The 13,738-nt window shown below is 37.5% G+C and overlaps 1 protein-coding gene across 7 annotated transcripts in view; it reads right to left on the bottom strand.

Annotated features, from left to right (window-relative positions):
* Nucleotides 1-13,738, bottom strand: part of PTPRK (protein tyrosine phosphatase receptor type K) — a 296,142-nt gene that overhangs the window by 77,065 nt on the left and 205,339 nt on the right. For all 7 annotated transcript variants that reach the window (XM_066547034.1, XM_066547037.1, XM_066547036.1 and 4 more), the window contains exons 8-10: nucleotides 4,694-4,803; nucleotides 3,304-3,505; nucleotides 345-450 (exon numbers count right to left, since the gene is read on the bottom strand). In XM_066547034.1, coding sequence (XP_066403131.1) covers nucleotides 345-450; nucleotides 3,304-3,505; nucleotides 4,694-4,803 — 418 coding nt within the window. The remainder of the gene's footprint in view (nucleotides 1-344; nucleotides 451-3,303; nucleotides 3,506-4,693; nucleotides 4,804-13,738) is intronic.

The following is a 13,738-nucleotide window of genomic DNA, read 5'->3' as shown; positions in this document are numbered from 1 at the left end:
AGTGTTATTTTGAAATCTACCTTCTGACAAACACCTTTCAGCATCATATTTCAGAGGCACTGTGAGAAAATAAAATGAAATTATAATGGCTAGAAGGTGGTTCTGGGGACCCTGTATGAAACAGGTCAGATAGCTGAATGATTCAGGCCATGAGTATCTTTAAAAAAAAACCCTGCCAACCCCAGAATTTCTTTAATTACATATCTATTGGCAAGCTAGGTGTAGGTAAGAAAAAAAAATAGTGATGTTAAATGAATGTCACTCAGAAATAAACAGCTCTATATACAGTGACACAACAAATATTCAAATAAAAAATTAACTCTTCTTGATTTCTTTTTTTTTACCTGATAGGTGCACCTTTGGCCTGTGCAGGTCTCAAGAGTACAGTTATTGTAGTAGCAGTTTCATTGAGAGATGCATCTACTCCTTCATAGTCTGGTAAAGTGGGAGCTGATTAATGTTGAGGGAACGAAAAGAACAAGAAACAAATCAGTGAAAGCATTTAGAATTTTTATGAGGTTGTGGCTGCTTGGATATAGAACAAATCTTTATCAGCCATGTGAGTATTTTTAAACAGTTTTTCCAGTCAGACATATTCTTTTACTGTGGCATGAATGGTATTTAATGAACAAATGATAACACTACCCCTAACCACTTCCCATCAAATCATGACACCTCTCAACTTGAAACAGTTTTATTCAAGAAGGAGAGAAATAGAGGGAGGAGGTGACTGACAAGAAACCCTAAACTACAATAAAATCCACACGTTTTGCAGCAATTTTTCTACCCTGCAAATAACTACAGTCACCATGTCAAAGACCCAGCTTCTACCATCTGCCTTGAACAATTTAAGAACCTTTCATATTTCCTCTTGAACATGATGGGAAACAATGCCAATATCAACCAGAGTGCAGGAAAATTGGACTTATATAGACATGCATCTGTGGGCTAGAACTGGATCAGGGAATCCATTCCCATGCCCATTCCTATCAATGGACGGCCAAGCTGCTCATTAATCAGCTTCAAAACCACTATGAAAGAACAAAATCAAAGTCAAAACTAGAAGTAGTTCAGGAATTGATTCACTAATGGGCTGTCAGACTGTCACGCCTCATGGCAGCAGTATTTGTTGTGGGTGGGATGGCTAGTGTTGGCAATTACTTCAACCATCCACCTTTAATCTGCTGCCTGTTACAGTCCTCACTGATAATACTGTTGCTGACTTCAGCCCCAGTGCAAGGAAAGAAACAGGATTTTCTGTGAATCAGAAAAGAATAGATTTCTAAAAATTGCTAATTTTTCATAAGTTTGAAAACTATCTGCATGTTTGGTTTTTTTTTAAATATGTGGCTGTATCATTATAAAATCATTAATGAAGCCTGTATATTTCCAAATGAACTTTCAAAAAAGATGTTTCCTAGCAGGACATGAATCATTTGAGCCGTAATAATTTTACAGTACTATATCAATACATAGAAGAGCTCTGAAAGATTAAAAGCCTTGCTTCATTAGTCCTAGATCCTAGATGAATGCAAAACCTGCTCTTATTTCAGGAAATAATATTTTATAGAATTAATGTTCATTTAATGTTAATTTTAAAATTACTGCTTACACCATGTTCACTAGAATCACAGTAACCACTTGTAAGCTTAGTTAAAAGTAATAATTTCACCGCTCATTAAATGAAAGTTCGCATTTTCTTAAACATGCATCGCTCCGTATAAAGTACCAGTCATGCAGACTGGTCACTGGACAACAGTTCAGCCTAAAGCAAGATAGAAAGAACAGGCTGAAGTTCAGATACCAGGGGTGTCACAGCCTGCCTTTGAGTGTTCCTAGCATTAACCATGTCTTCCCAACTAACAAGATACATGCTCTGTCTAGAAAGTTGTGCTGTACTGGATTCTGGACAAAACTGCCAAAATTTCTACGTGGGAAAAGAGGGCATATCTGAAGAAGCCTGAATTCACTGTAGTCCTAAATAATTCAAACACGTTGAGGAACTTTTTTTTTTCAAAATGCTGAAGTATCAGACATGTTAGCAAGATACATACATCTTTTCTTTCCCTTTTACTAAGAGGTTAGAAGACAAGTATGCAAGGACTACACCACTATAATATCTGAAAATTTATGAACTCAAATTTGTTGTGAAGAAACCCTTAAAACAACCTGAATAAAATATCAGATTCCAAAACAATCTAATAGCTACATAAACATAACAGAACACATCATTTGGTGGTTTTTGTGCATTGTCTTGTTTTGAAGGGACAGGGGTATGAGGAGTGCTAGTGCTTATGTGCTGGGGTGGAATTCCACAAACTGTTCCAGTTAGCAATGACAACTACAGCATTTTATTTGCTACATTATTCAAGGAGCTCTACCTTGAATTTTCTCACATTTTGATTTATGGGTATGTTATCATGTACTGTGAAGAGACTACGTGAACTGTATCCCACAAAAATCATAGGTGCATTCTGTTACATTATTAACTTCTCTTTACAGGACAATCTGAGTTTCATTATGACAGATAATGAGGAAAATATCCTGCTTTGTGTTGTTTAAATATGTAAATGGCTGACTTTGATCTTTGCCAAGCTCTAAAGTTATCATGTCACAAAATCAAGTTTCTCTGAATATAGCATTGACTTATCTTCCACTATCATCTGCATAAGCAACTATCTTATTTTTTGAGAATAACATTGAAATTTGACAAAACATTTCATTTGATATAACTGTCTTCCAGAGTTTACAGTGCATTATTAAGATAAATAATGTCAAAGTAGGTGCACTGCAATAAATCAATAAAGACCCAAGGAAGCAGACCTATGTGAATCTGGCAAAAGAAATTTGCACATTGTCTCAACTTCCCTGACCTTGTTACAGCTGTGTGCTGCTAAGTAGTGTCACCTTCAGTAAGTCAGTAATTTTCTGCACCTGACTTTACTAACCTGCAAAACAGATGCAGTTCTTAGTGACCTGTGGAGTGTTGACAGGCCTAATTAATTAAGGTTTACACAGCACTTCAAAATCTTTGGATGAAAGTACTGTATTACACAGAAAAAACAGTTCACAACTACAGCTGAGCAATTTACACTTCATGCAAGGATTAATCCCTGAACGTATGCTACCCTGTGGTGAGTACACCCAGAAACATTTTTAGTAACATAATTTCTTAACATGGTAGGACTTTTTGTGGGGTTTTTTTTAAGCATTTCACGATCTCTTGAGTCATACAAAAATATTCAAAAGACACCTCCCCCCTCCCCTTCCCTGCTTTTTCTTTATGCTGTTGTTTGTTTTTACCTGAGATATTGGTTGTTACATTGATGGTAGTTGCTGGTCCAAACCCTTTGATGGTACTTGCACGTATGAAGAACTGGTAAGTAGTACCAGGGTGTAGGTGTGAGAAGACGTGGTGTGTGCTGTTCCACAGCTTGGATACTGTCTGTGGAGGTCCTGCCACCGGAACTGCGGGGTCAAATGACTGTATACTGCTATAGCTCACCTGGGGAAAAAGTAATTTTTGCAACAACTCTTAAAAGTTTTGGCACAAGGGATTTAGGTTAGCTTGGCTGGAAAGGAAACAAAAGACACGTGCTCATCTAGCTACCCATTTATCTTGGGGATACCACAGAATCACATAATCATTTAGGTTGGAGAAGATCCTGAAGATCATTGATTCCAACCATTAACCCAACAGTGTCAAGTCCAGCACTAAACCAATGCAGATTTAATGTGTATTATTGAAGAGTTTGCCTTACTTAAAAGGCTATGCAGGCACCCTTCATCATTACTGCTGGATGACACACTCCCTTGCTGGTTAGAGAATCACCATGGAACATTTTGAGTTTCACAATTTGATTTCTCTGTAGCTGCTCTCTCAGGGCTAATATCACAGTTAATCCACTGCCTTTTGCATCTGTTTCCAACTAAAAATTAAGGAAGCATTTATCTGCTTTGATCTCATTCATCAACTGCTTTTACATAGTTTATGTATGGAAAATTTCACAGTTACATTCCACTGAGGGGTTGAGCTGCCCACCTGGTTTAACTCACACTAGCTCGTAAATTTAGTCTACATTAAATAAATTTAAAAAATATAGATAAAATAATAATTTTTAAGGGGTTTTGTTTGGTTTGGTGGTTTGCCTTCCTATAATTCACTAATACGCAAAGTTATATCTTTTTTCCTTTAAAAGAAGAGTGCCAGAAAGTGTGGTGTTTGTTGCTCAAATCAGGTTGCGTTACCTGCCAACTTCCTATGGAGATCCCCAGAAGGCTCATAAAGTAAATACACTTTAAACAGAATTCATATGGAGTTTTTCTTAAAAGGTGATATTTAAAAATCTAACAAAGCTAAAAAAAACATTGCTCCAAATTTCATAACCATCTTATTTTTCATGCAACCTTTGCTTCCAATGAAGAAAATTTTGCAGATTATGGCTGTCATGGCTTTGGAATTGTATATAGCAACAATGAAAGATATTTAAGGCACTTGACAGGGATGGACAGTCATATGCACAATAATTACAAATTTTGAGTGTATAACCACTACAGAAAATCATGTATTCAGTAAATGAAAGGAGCATACTATTGAATAGCTGCTTAAAGAGCATAAACACCCACTGTCAGCCACCCCTCTTGATGTACCTCCCTAGCCCCATCCTATGCTTGTTAGGTGTCTGATGTTTACCTCATACTGAGTAATGATGCCATTTGGATCCACAGGTTCCTTCCAGTTGAGGAAGATCTTATCTTCAAAAGGAGTTCCTTTCACTGATTTGGCAGGTATAGGGCCTGGCACTACAAACACAATGGAAGTTTTAAAAATAGGAAATTCAAGAGACATAAAAACTAAAGAGATGACAGAACATCCTATTAAAACCAAAAGTGAGCATGGGTCTATTTTTATTAATATTCATTTGCATGCAAAAGGCAATGGTAGAGTGTGTGAAAAAGCACTTCAAAGTGTATTTTGTCATTTGCAGTGCAGAGAGAGCATGAAGTTGAAACATTAACGTTATCCCCACATACGGTTTTCAAAACTCCATGCAAAGTCAAATTGTCTCATAGTATAGCCAGGGGAAACAGTTCAAGCTAGATTACAACTTCAGGGAACATCACTGAACTCTGTAATAAGCGTATCTTAGGACAAGGACTACACGGTTCTAAAATTCTTTTAAATGGAAAAAAATCAAAGGCAGGGAAGAGTTTCTGTTATACAGCTTCTTCCAAATGAGAGAAATTCTTACAAAACAGTTTTCAATCACATCTTCTTATGATTTGTTGTTTTAGAAGAAAACCTCATTTAAAAGAGAGGGCTGAACATGGGGAAACACACAAGCTTAGCTGCCATTTCTTTCAGCCTTTGACCTCCTCATGTGCAGAAGGATCAAGACTGCTTACTTCAAATCTTTCCAATAAGAGATGTTCTCAAAGCTTTGAGCTGAACAACACCAAGATCACCCTACTCTTTTTTTTTAAAAACAAAACCAATATCCCTGGTGTAATAACAAGTCTGAAATGTCACCTTAGGCCTCTTTGCCCAAGTGATTCACAGCACCTAGTAATCCCATCAACACCGGGCAAGAGCATTTAGTTATCTCCCATTACAGCTTACAAGATATTTTTGCCTACACATACAATTCCTTTTTATCAGAGCAGCTCACCTAGATTTGAACACCCACATGCTGAAAGAAGGGGGTGAGCATAAGGGACCACCTGGAGAAACTCTGAACCCAATGAAACACCTTCCCCCTCAAAGAGACGAAGTTGTTCAAATTTGCAGTCTTTCAATCTAAAATGTCATTTCTGTTTAATATATTGATATATATTTCTGTCTCCTTCTAATTAGCCTATTTTCTCCAATGCAACTTTCAGTAAGCCTTATGCATGACACCCCTTAGATATTCATTATCAAAGCAGACTGAAGTTTTAAAAAGAGCAAAAATAAATTAAAATCCAATGGATCAAAGGAAGCACCAGGTGCTGTGCTAGCAGCAGGAAAGTGTGAGTGGTCTCTCCCATCAATGAAATTTATTTCAGTCAACATACAAACTATAAATGATGATCTTATCCTCAGTACAATCAACATAACTTGGCACATCAATAATATATTTAAGTAGTCAAAACAGACCAGAAGTAAATAGGTGACAGCTTCACAAAACATGTTCATCTAACTGCCATAAGGCCTAGGAGAAGTTATCTAAAATCACAGTCTGGTGCTTTTCTTCAGGGTCCCAGGACATACCAAGCAGTGGATGAAGGCTGACATGCAGTGACAGCTCCTCTGTGCTGTTTGTGTCATTGAGAGACTTCCTGTAGGCAATGTTTCATTTTTCAGGGGAATACCCTACAGTATTTCCTCACATCTCAAAAGAGGTATGAATGTACCCTGATCCACATGACATTTTCCTTGGGAGATGCACAATTTTTTGTGTGTGCACGTACATCTGCTTTTGGGAAAGAACACAGGTACGCACCAGGGCACGTACACAGTGTATAAAATTTGACATTAAACCACATCAAAGTTTCTGAGGTTAAAAGAAAATAGGCATGATTGCTCAAAAACATGCAAAATACTTTTTGTAAAGTGCTTTAAAAAAGAAATGTTTCATATTTAGTTGAAACTGGGTGTAGGGCTCTGCATTTGATGGTTGCATAAATCCTCCTACACCTTTGGTTTAAACACCAAGGTGAGAGAAGCCTCTAGGCTCATCTCATTCCATGACTCTTTTCTTCTCCTGCAATACAAAGGTTGATGCTTAAGGCAGCAGAAGCAATGTTGAAGTGATTGGAATTATGTGATCCCAGTTAGCTTCTCTTCCCTCTGGCATGGGAAGGGTACAAGAACAGAAGATATCACAGCAATGAACAGATTGCTTGGAATCCCAGTTCAAAAAGGTCATAAAGAAAAAGAGTGCAAGCATCTAGAGAAAGAGAACAGTAATTCCCACAAACCTCATCCCTCAACCACAAATTCATAAAAATTAATGTAGGGATTAACCTAAATAATTTGAGAACTCAACTGGAATTAAAAAAAAAGATAAATAAAAGTTCAAGTACCCAGAAAAAGGAATATAAATTAATATTAGTTTGAAGAACATATTGTGATGGTCTGAAGTTATTTTTTTTTCCTTTCCATTTTCCAGTTTAGCCACAGTAAAAATGTCTTTTAATTGCATTGCTTTACCAAAAGGGTAAAGGGAGTGAGGAGAGAGAGAAAAGCAGAAGTAAGAGAATTTGTTTAAAGAACAGAATATCTTCAGGTTAGTCAAAATAATTCCTTAGCATTTTTGTTTGTTCTTTTATGTCTTTGTTATTAGATCAGTATTTGTTACAAACAGAAATGTTAAAAAGACCAAAAATAGTAAAAAAATCTCTAAATCAGCAAAAAAAAAAAAATCCCTACCAACAAAAGGACAAGGAGCAAGGTAACCTGTTGGTAACCCTACCCTGAAGACTCAAACTACATTTCTCCATGTAGGTAGCCATTGCTGTCTATTCCCTGCAACTCCCAGCAAGACTAAGGACCTAAGAAATTCCTTAAACTTCACCTTTCCAAAAGAGTGGTAAGAGCCTTCTCTTTTGTAGTGGATTGACTTTGGTTGGAGGCTAAGTGCCCAGCAAGCTGCTCTCTCACTCCCCTTCTCAGCAGGACAGAGGAGAAAAAACAAGATGGAAAACATTTAGTGGGCTGAGATAAGGCAGATAACTAAAGAGGGAAAAAAATCCAAAAAAGCAAAAGTTTGCACATGCATAAGCAAAGGGGAACATTTAATCTCGACTTCCCACTAGTGTGCAGTGTTCAGCCACTTCTTAGGAAGTAGGGCTTCAGCATGTGCAGTGGTTGCCCCAGAACACAAAAATTGTAAAATAAAGAATTTTCCCCCATTCCTTCTCCCTCCCTTAGCTTTTACATCTGAGCTGACATCATATGGCATGGAATAGCCCTTTGGGTAATTTGGGTCAGCTGGCCTAGCTGTGTCTCTTCCCAGGATCTTGCCCACTCCCAGCCTCTTGCTGGGGGAGAATGTTGGGAGTCAGCACTGACACAGTGCCAGCCCTGCCCAGCAGCAGCAGAACCCTGGGGTGTTATCTGCACCTTCCTGGGCACCAACGCAAAGAAAATGAGCTCCAGTTCAGCCAGACCCAATATACCTTTGCATGATATTTAGCAAGGACTTGGGTCAAAACCAGCCAGGTAAATGTCATCCCTGTGTTGATAATAGCTTCTAGAAAACTCCTCACAAACAGCAGCAAAGGCTTTCCTCAGGCTTGTGTGAGCATTTCCAGAAGCTCCATCACTCACCACAGCACATTTTTGCTGACTTCCCAGCTCCCATTCTTTTCCTACATGAGCTCCCACTCTTTCCTTTGGACTTACAGACAGTTTACACTTAAATCACACAAGACTATTACAAGTGTGTTAAGGTGTTATGTTACTTAACGTACTCAAATGTTACTTAACGTAATCATCTGAATAATTCAAAAAGTACAAGTAGATGCTAGACGAGTAGAATTCAGACCTTTTGGCCTCTGCACCCACTCTTAAAAAAGATTCTGATCTGCTGACCTTGTGAAGTGTGACCCCACCATCTCTCAGTGACAGCAACAGTAAACACACTTCCTTTCCCATGCATTATTCTATGCTGAACTTCCAACAAGTCAGGATTTACACTCTTCTGAAGAAGTGAAAAAATTTAGGTGGGTTTAACTATATGGATATCGGAAGAGATTTTGAATTTAAGCAAGAACAAACCAAATCAAGCAAAACAGTACAACAGTATACAAACATAAAATGCATATATATGAAAAAGTAAGATAAAACAAATTCAAAGGGAATCTCAGCAAGGTTTTATGTGCAAACAACACAAGCTCTTCTTTCATGATATACATGCATCTCCAGAGCTCTTTTAATAAAACTATATATTCATATAGTGAATAGCTGATAATCTTTTCTTCTATATGCATGTGGAATGATGGACTTTATAAATACTATGCATAATGAAAGTACAAACCATCAATCTGACATCACACCAATTCATTTTAGACCAATATTTTTGCATTAAATTATGTCACAGTCACAAATAAATTGTTATTCACAAATAGTGTTACTTAAATGTTGTTCTACATGGACTTAACAGGAAATTTATATTACAATACATTACTTCTGGAAAAACAATGTATTAACTGACACCAACCACTATAAAAATGAATTTATATTGCTTCACTTTTCCTGCTACAAAATAATGAAAGTGTATGTAAACAGAGTATTTTTATTATTATTATACTCTGTGAGAGTCATGCAAAGAATTACTATGCTCTGTGCCAAAAGTTATGCACAGAAAAATGTAGGGTTATATTGGAAAAATTCCTTTGTTGTAATCAAAAAGGGCAGCATATTAGCAGCAATCTTACAGCTTTTCTCTCAAAGTAGATGCTTATTTTCAGGAGATGGTGACAGTAATCTCTCCTACTATTCAAATGTAACCAGAAATGAAAATGGTTCACCTTTCCATTGGCTTTTTCTGAGGGATTTGCTATTTTTACTTTACTACAGCTGGAGACTAAGTTTTAAATAAAAGCAAATTTTGTTTATTATAAGGAAAACCATTATTATTATAAGGAAAACCAAAACCAGAACTGCTCTTACTGGTCTTTACCATAAGACCATTTGCAGAAAAGGTGGTGACAAAAATTACTTCTTTGGAAATCCCTCAAGTTAGACTATTTGCAGTAAGGAACAAAAATACTATTGATTGTTAGGGAAAAAACCTGATTTTATATTGACAGTGGTGTACATGTTCCCCTTGACATTTCCTTTCCAGCCCCAGTGTCATAGTTTAAGCCCAGCCAGCAACTCAGCTCCACCCAGCCAGTTGCTCACTCCTCACTCAGCAGCTGGATGGGGCAGAAAGCAATGAAGAAAATAATAAGAAGAGCAATGATAAAGGAACTAGAATATATGTAACAAATTCTGTGCATTGCAATTGCTCACCACTCACAGACTGATGCCCAACTGTTTTCCCAGCTGTGAACCCTGGCCAGGTTTCTCCCCAGTTTATACACTGAGCATGATGTTCTGTGGTATGGGACATCACTTCGGCCTATTTAGGTCAGTGTGCTGGCTGCATCCCCTCCCAGCCTCTTGTGCCTTCTTGCTGGCAGGGCATGAGAAGCTGAAAAGTCCTCAACTCAGTATAAACACTACTTAGGAACAACTAAAATATCAGTGCTCTATCAACATCATTCTCATTCTAAATCCAAACCTCAGCACTGTCCCAGCTACTAGGGAGAAAATTGACTCTATCCCAGCTGAAGTCAGGACACACATTTAGATAGTATGCAAAGCCTTTCACTCTTCCTCTTTTTTTTTTGTCTTCTAATTATAACATTTCCTCTTCCTCTGCTGTTCCCCAGACTGGCAAGCCTGCTGGAGCTCTCCCAGGAGCACGAGTAATGATTGGACAGTTGGTGTCTTAACCCTGCATCATAGCTCTCAATATCTCTGCATGGGGCAGAATAAGCCACAGACTCTGAAAGATCAGGGGACCTCATTTATGTCCAATGAGCACATGCTTTGCCCTAGACCAAAGCTCTCTTCTACTTTAAGCCCCAAAATGGATTCTCCTATTCCAAGTGATCCTTTTCAATTAGTTGTTTGCCTACTGTTAGATGACACACTCCCTTACTGGTTATAAAACCTTTGAACACTTTGAGCTACACAATTTGCTTTCTCTGTAGCTGCTCTCTCAGGGCTAATGTCACTACTCCTGTTAATCCACTGCCTTTTGCATCTGTTTCCAATTAAAAATTAAGGAAGCATTTATCTGCTTTAATCCCATTCATCCACTGCTTTTACAAAGGGTCCCTCTGAGTTGGCAGCACTCTGGTCAACAGGCAGCTCCAAGAACATGTGCACACTGATGATTCATGCTAAGTGATAAATTTACTGCTGGTTATTGTGCTTTGTCTCAAAGTGCCAAACACTGTCTTTGCCCAGCATGTATGCAGCCCCAGGTTGCATGAGCCTTCCTCTACTTCCTTTATCAAATTCTTCAAACAGTGTATATCTTCTGTACAAGCCATGAAAAGCACTGAGTCCCTGTCATAGCACAGATAATGCCAAGTGCCTGTGTACTCAGAAGAGCTTTTTCCAAACCTAAGTAGCAGCGTGGTTTCTCCCCAAAGTGAAAAATGTTTAGCTTTTAAAACACACACAAATTTCCCTGTATTCATCCTCTTTTTGCAAAACTTTTTAACAGTGTGTCATTCAGGGGTTTTATTTTTACATGGAATACAACTTCCTGGAAGTACTAAAATATACTTTAAAGATTAATTCCATCTTCCCATGCTAAATAGAAATACTGAAACTGCCAAGTATTCAGATCTAGCTCTGGTCAATAGAAAGACTGTTTTCAGACTGTCATGGTTTTCCTGGGCTTTGCTATCTTGCAGTTACTGTAATTGCATGCTATTAAAACTTTTCTCATTGGTCAGCCACGGCTCCAAAGATCTGAAGCACAGCTTTTGAATCTTATCTCATTCTCCTACTAATTGTTTCTTGAGTTAATTCTGTTCCAGGTATCATATGCAACTGAGTTAACACTCAGCATTCTGACAGAACGGACCATTTCTGAAAGGCCCCCAGCCCAGCTGCATAGCCTTACATAAATGTGAGCCTTTGTGAAAGACAAACAGAGATCCTTCCTGTCTCACAGAAGAGCCTCAAAAAGTCCAAAGTCCTCTGCTTTTAGAAAATCCTAGAAGTTCAGAAAAGTCTAAAGATCCTAGCAGAAGGGAGGAACTGACATGAAAGATATAGTGAGATGAAAGGAAAGGTTAAAACATAACAACAACTGAAGAGACAAAAGGGAAGCTTGGACACATGGGGAAGTATGACAAAAACCAGAAGATGAGGGCAAAATGGTAGAGGGGAAGAGAGACAGGAAAACATGGCCTAGGCATCTCAAACTCTAAGAGTCTATGAAGTTTTTGCTTATTTGGCAGTACCTTGTGGAAAAAAAACCCAAAAAACCCACAGCATTGGAAAGAATCCCACACTACAGAAAACATAGAAAAATTTAATTATCCATTGTCATCTGGAGTATTCAAAGTTTCTATTTATGAAAAGTATACAACATGAGTGCACAGTTTCAGATAAACATGTTGTCAGGGGCTATTTCTAACTAATGTTATTTGCAAAAATGCAGAGCAACACTCTATTTCCTCTATATTCCTTCTCCAAAATGAATCACTGATAATGCCTCCATGATATATTTAAAATTATGCTTACTCTAGAAACCTGCAAAAACCATGAAGACAGTGCAGCTTCATCACACACGAAATGTAGGGCATAGAATCACACACATAATTGGACTTCTCATCTTAGTCCAATTCTTACTTTAGGCTTCAAACAGTGCTTGGAAATAGTTTCAGATACTTGATCACTGAGACTGGAACTAAATTACCATTGTACACATAAGCAGTCAGCTACAGGATTTAGTTTACTACTGCTATGAGAGCTCAAGGAAGGATTCAGGTGTGAAGCTCTCAGTATTGTACATTGTCTGCAAGCCCCGAACTTTGAAGACATGGCACATAGACTTTCAATCAATCAGTAACACAAAATTAAAATCTCAATATATTTTCACAGAGTGAATTTCACTGGAGGCTATTTTCAGGTCACAAGCATTATTACCACCAGCACAACTAAATACAGATACCTTTTCAAATGTATTAGTCCCTCTGTGAAAACAACATCTGCTTCAATCAGTTTACCCTGGCAACTTCTGTTCACTGGGTGAGGCTTCTTCTATATTATACTACTTGTGACACCAAAGCCAACTCGACTCAAGTTCACTGAGAGCACACTGGTGTGTTAGCTTGAGACCAAAAACCTGCCTTATGTGCACCATCTTCCAAGAAAAATCCACAACAAAACTGGGAGACAAAGTTCTCACTTGACTCTGATTCTGGCAAGTACTGACACTGTGACCATCTGCCATCTCTACACATCTAACAAGATAAAGGTTTCCACTGGAAACCACAACCTTTCTTGAAAACCCAGGTAAAAAGGAAAATAAATCCATTTTCCATGGACTTAACAATATCACTACTACTCTTTTTAAGTTCAAGAAAAGTAGCAACCATACAGTACTTGTCACTAAGTCTTCATATGATGCATCTATGTGTCTATAGTTTTCTACAGCTCCTCATATTCTACCTATTTAATATTTTTTTCTTTTTATTGCAACAGTAAATATATTCCTCTTTTATTTCTCATAAAATTGAAAATGTATGGAAAAACAGCACTACCAGACTCTAACACTGACTGTTATATGAAGCTATATTTCCCATTCATTTATTTTGCAGGCAAGTAAACACACTAGCTTTTTCAATTTTACCTTTTTGTTTATCTACAGTCTTACATTAGTCCAAGTATTCTATTTTTGTTACCTATGGAACTATCTGTTGTCAGTATTTTCACAAAATGTAAACATAAGAAAAAGAAACAAAAAATTGTTTTTGTTACCACATTTTAAATATTATTAGGGAAAAGTATAATTTTTTATTTTCATATCTTTTTTACCAAGATTCATAGCCTAACCTCTGAATGTGTAACCATTAACATGTCTACATCTATTGTTTATTTTTTCACAACTGAGGTAAATTCAACTGTTTTGTTGAAACTTTGTTGAAAGCATTTTAAAGAGGAGCCACAGAATATCTGGAG

The sequence above is a fragment of the Molothrus aeneus genome, chromosome 3, assembly GCF_037042795.1.
Source record: "Molothrus aeneus isolate 106 chromosome 3, BPBGC_Maene_1.0, whole genome shotgun sequence".
Lineage (NCBI taxonomy): Eukaryota > Metazoa > Chordata > Aves > Passeriformes > Icteridae > Molothrus > Molothrus aeneus.
Note: the sequence above shows the minus strand (reverse complement) of the source record. Positions and strands in the feature narration are given on the sequence as shown.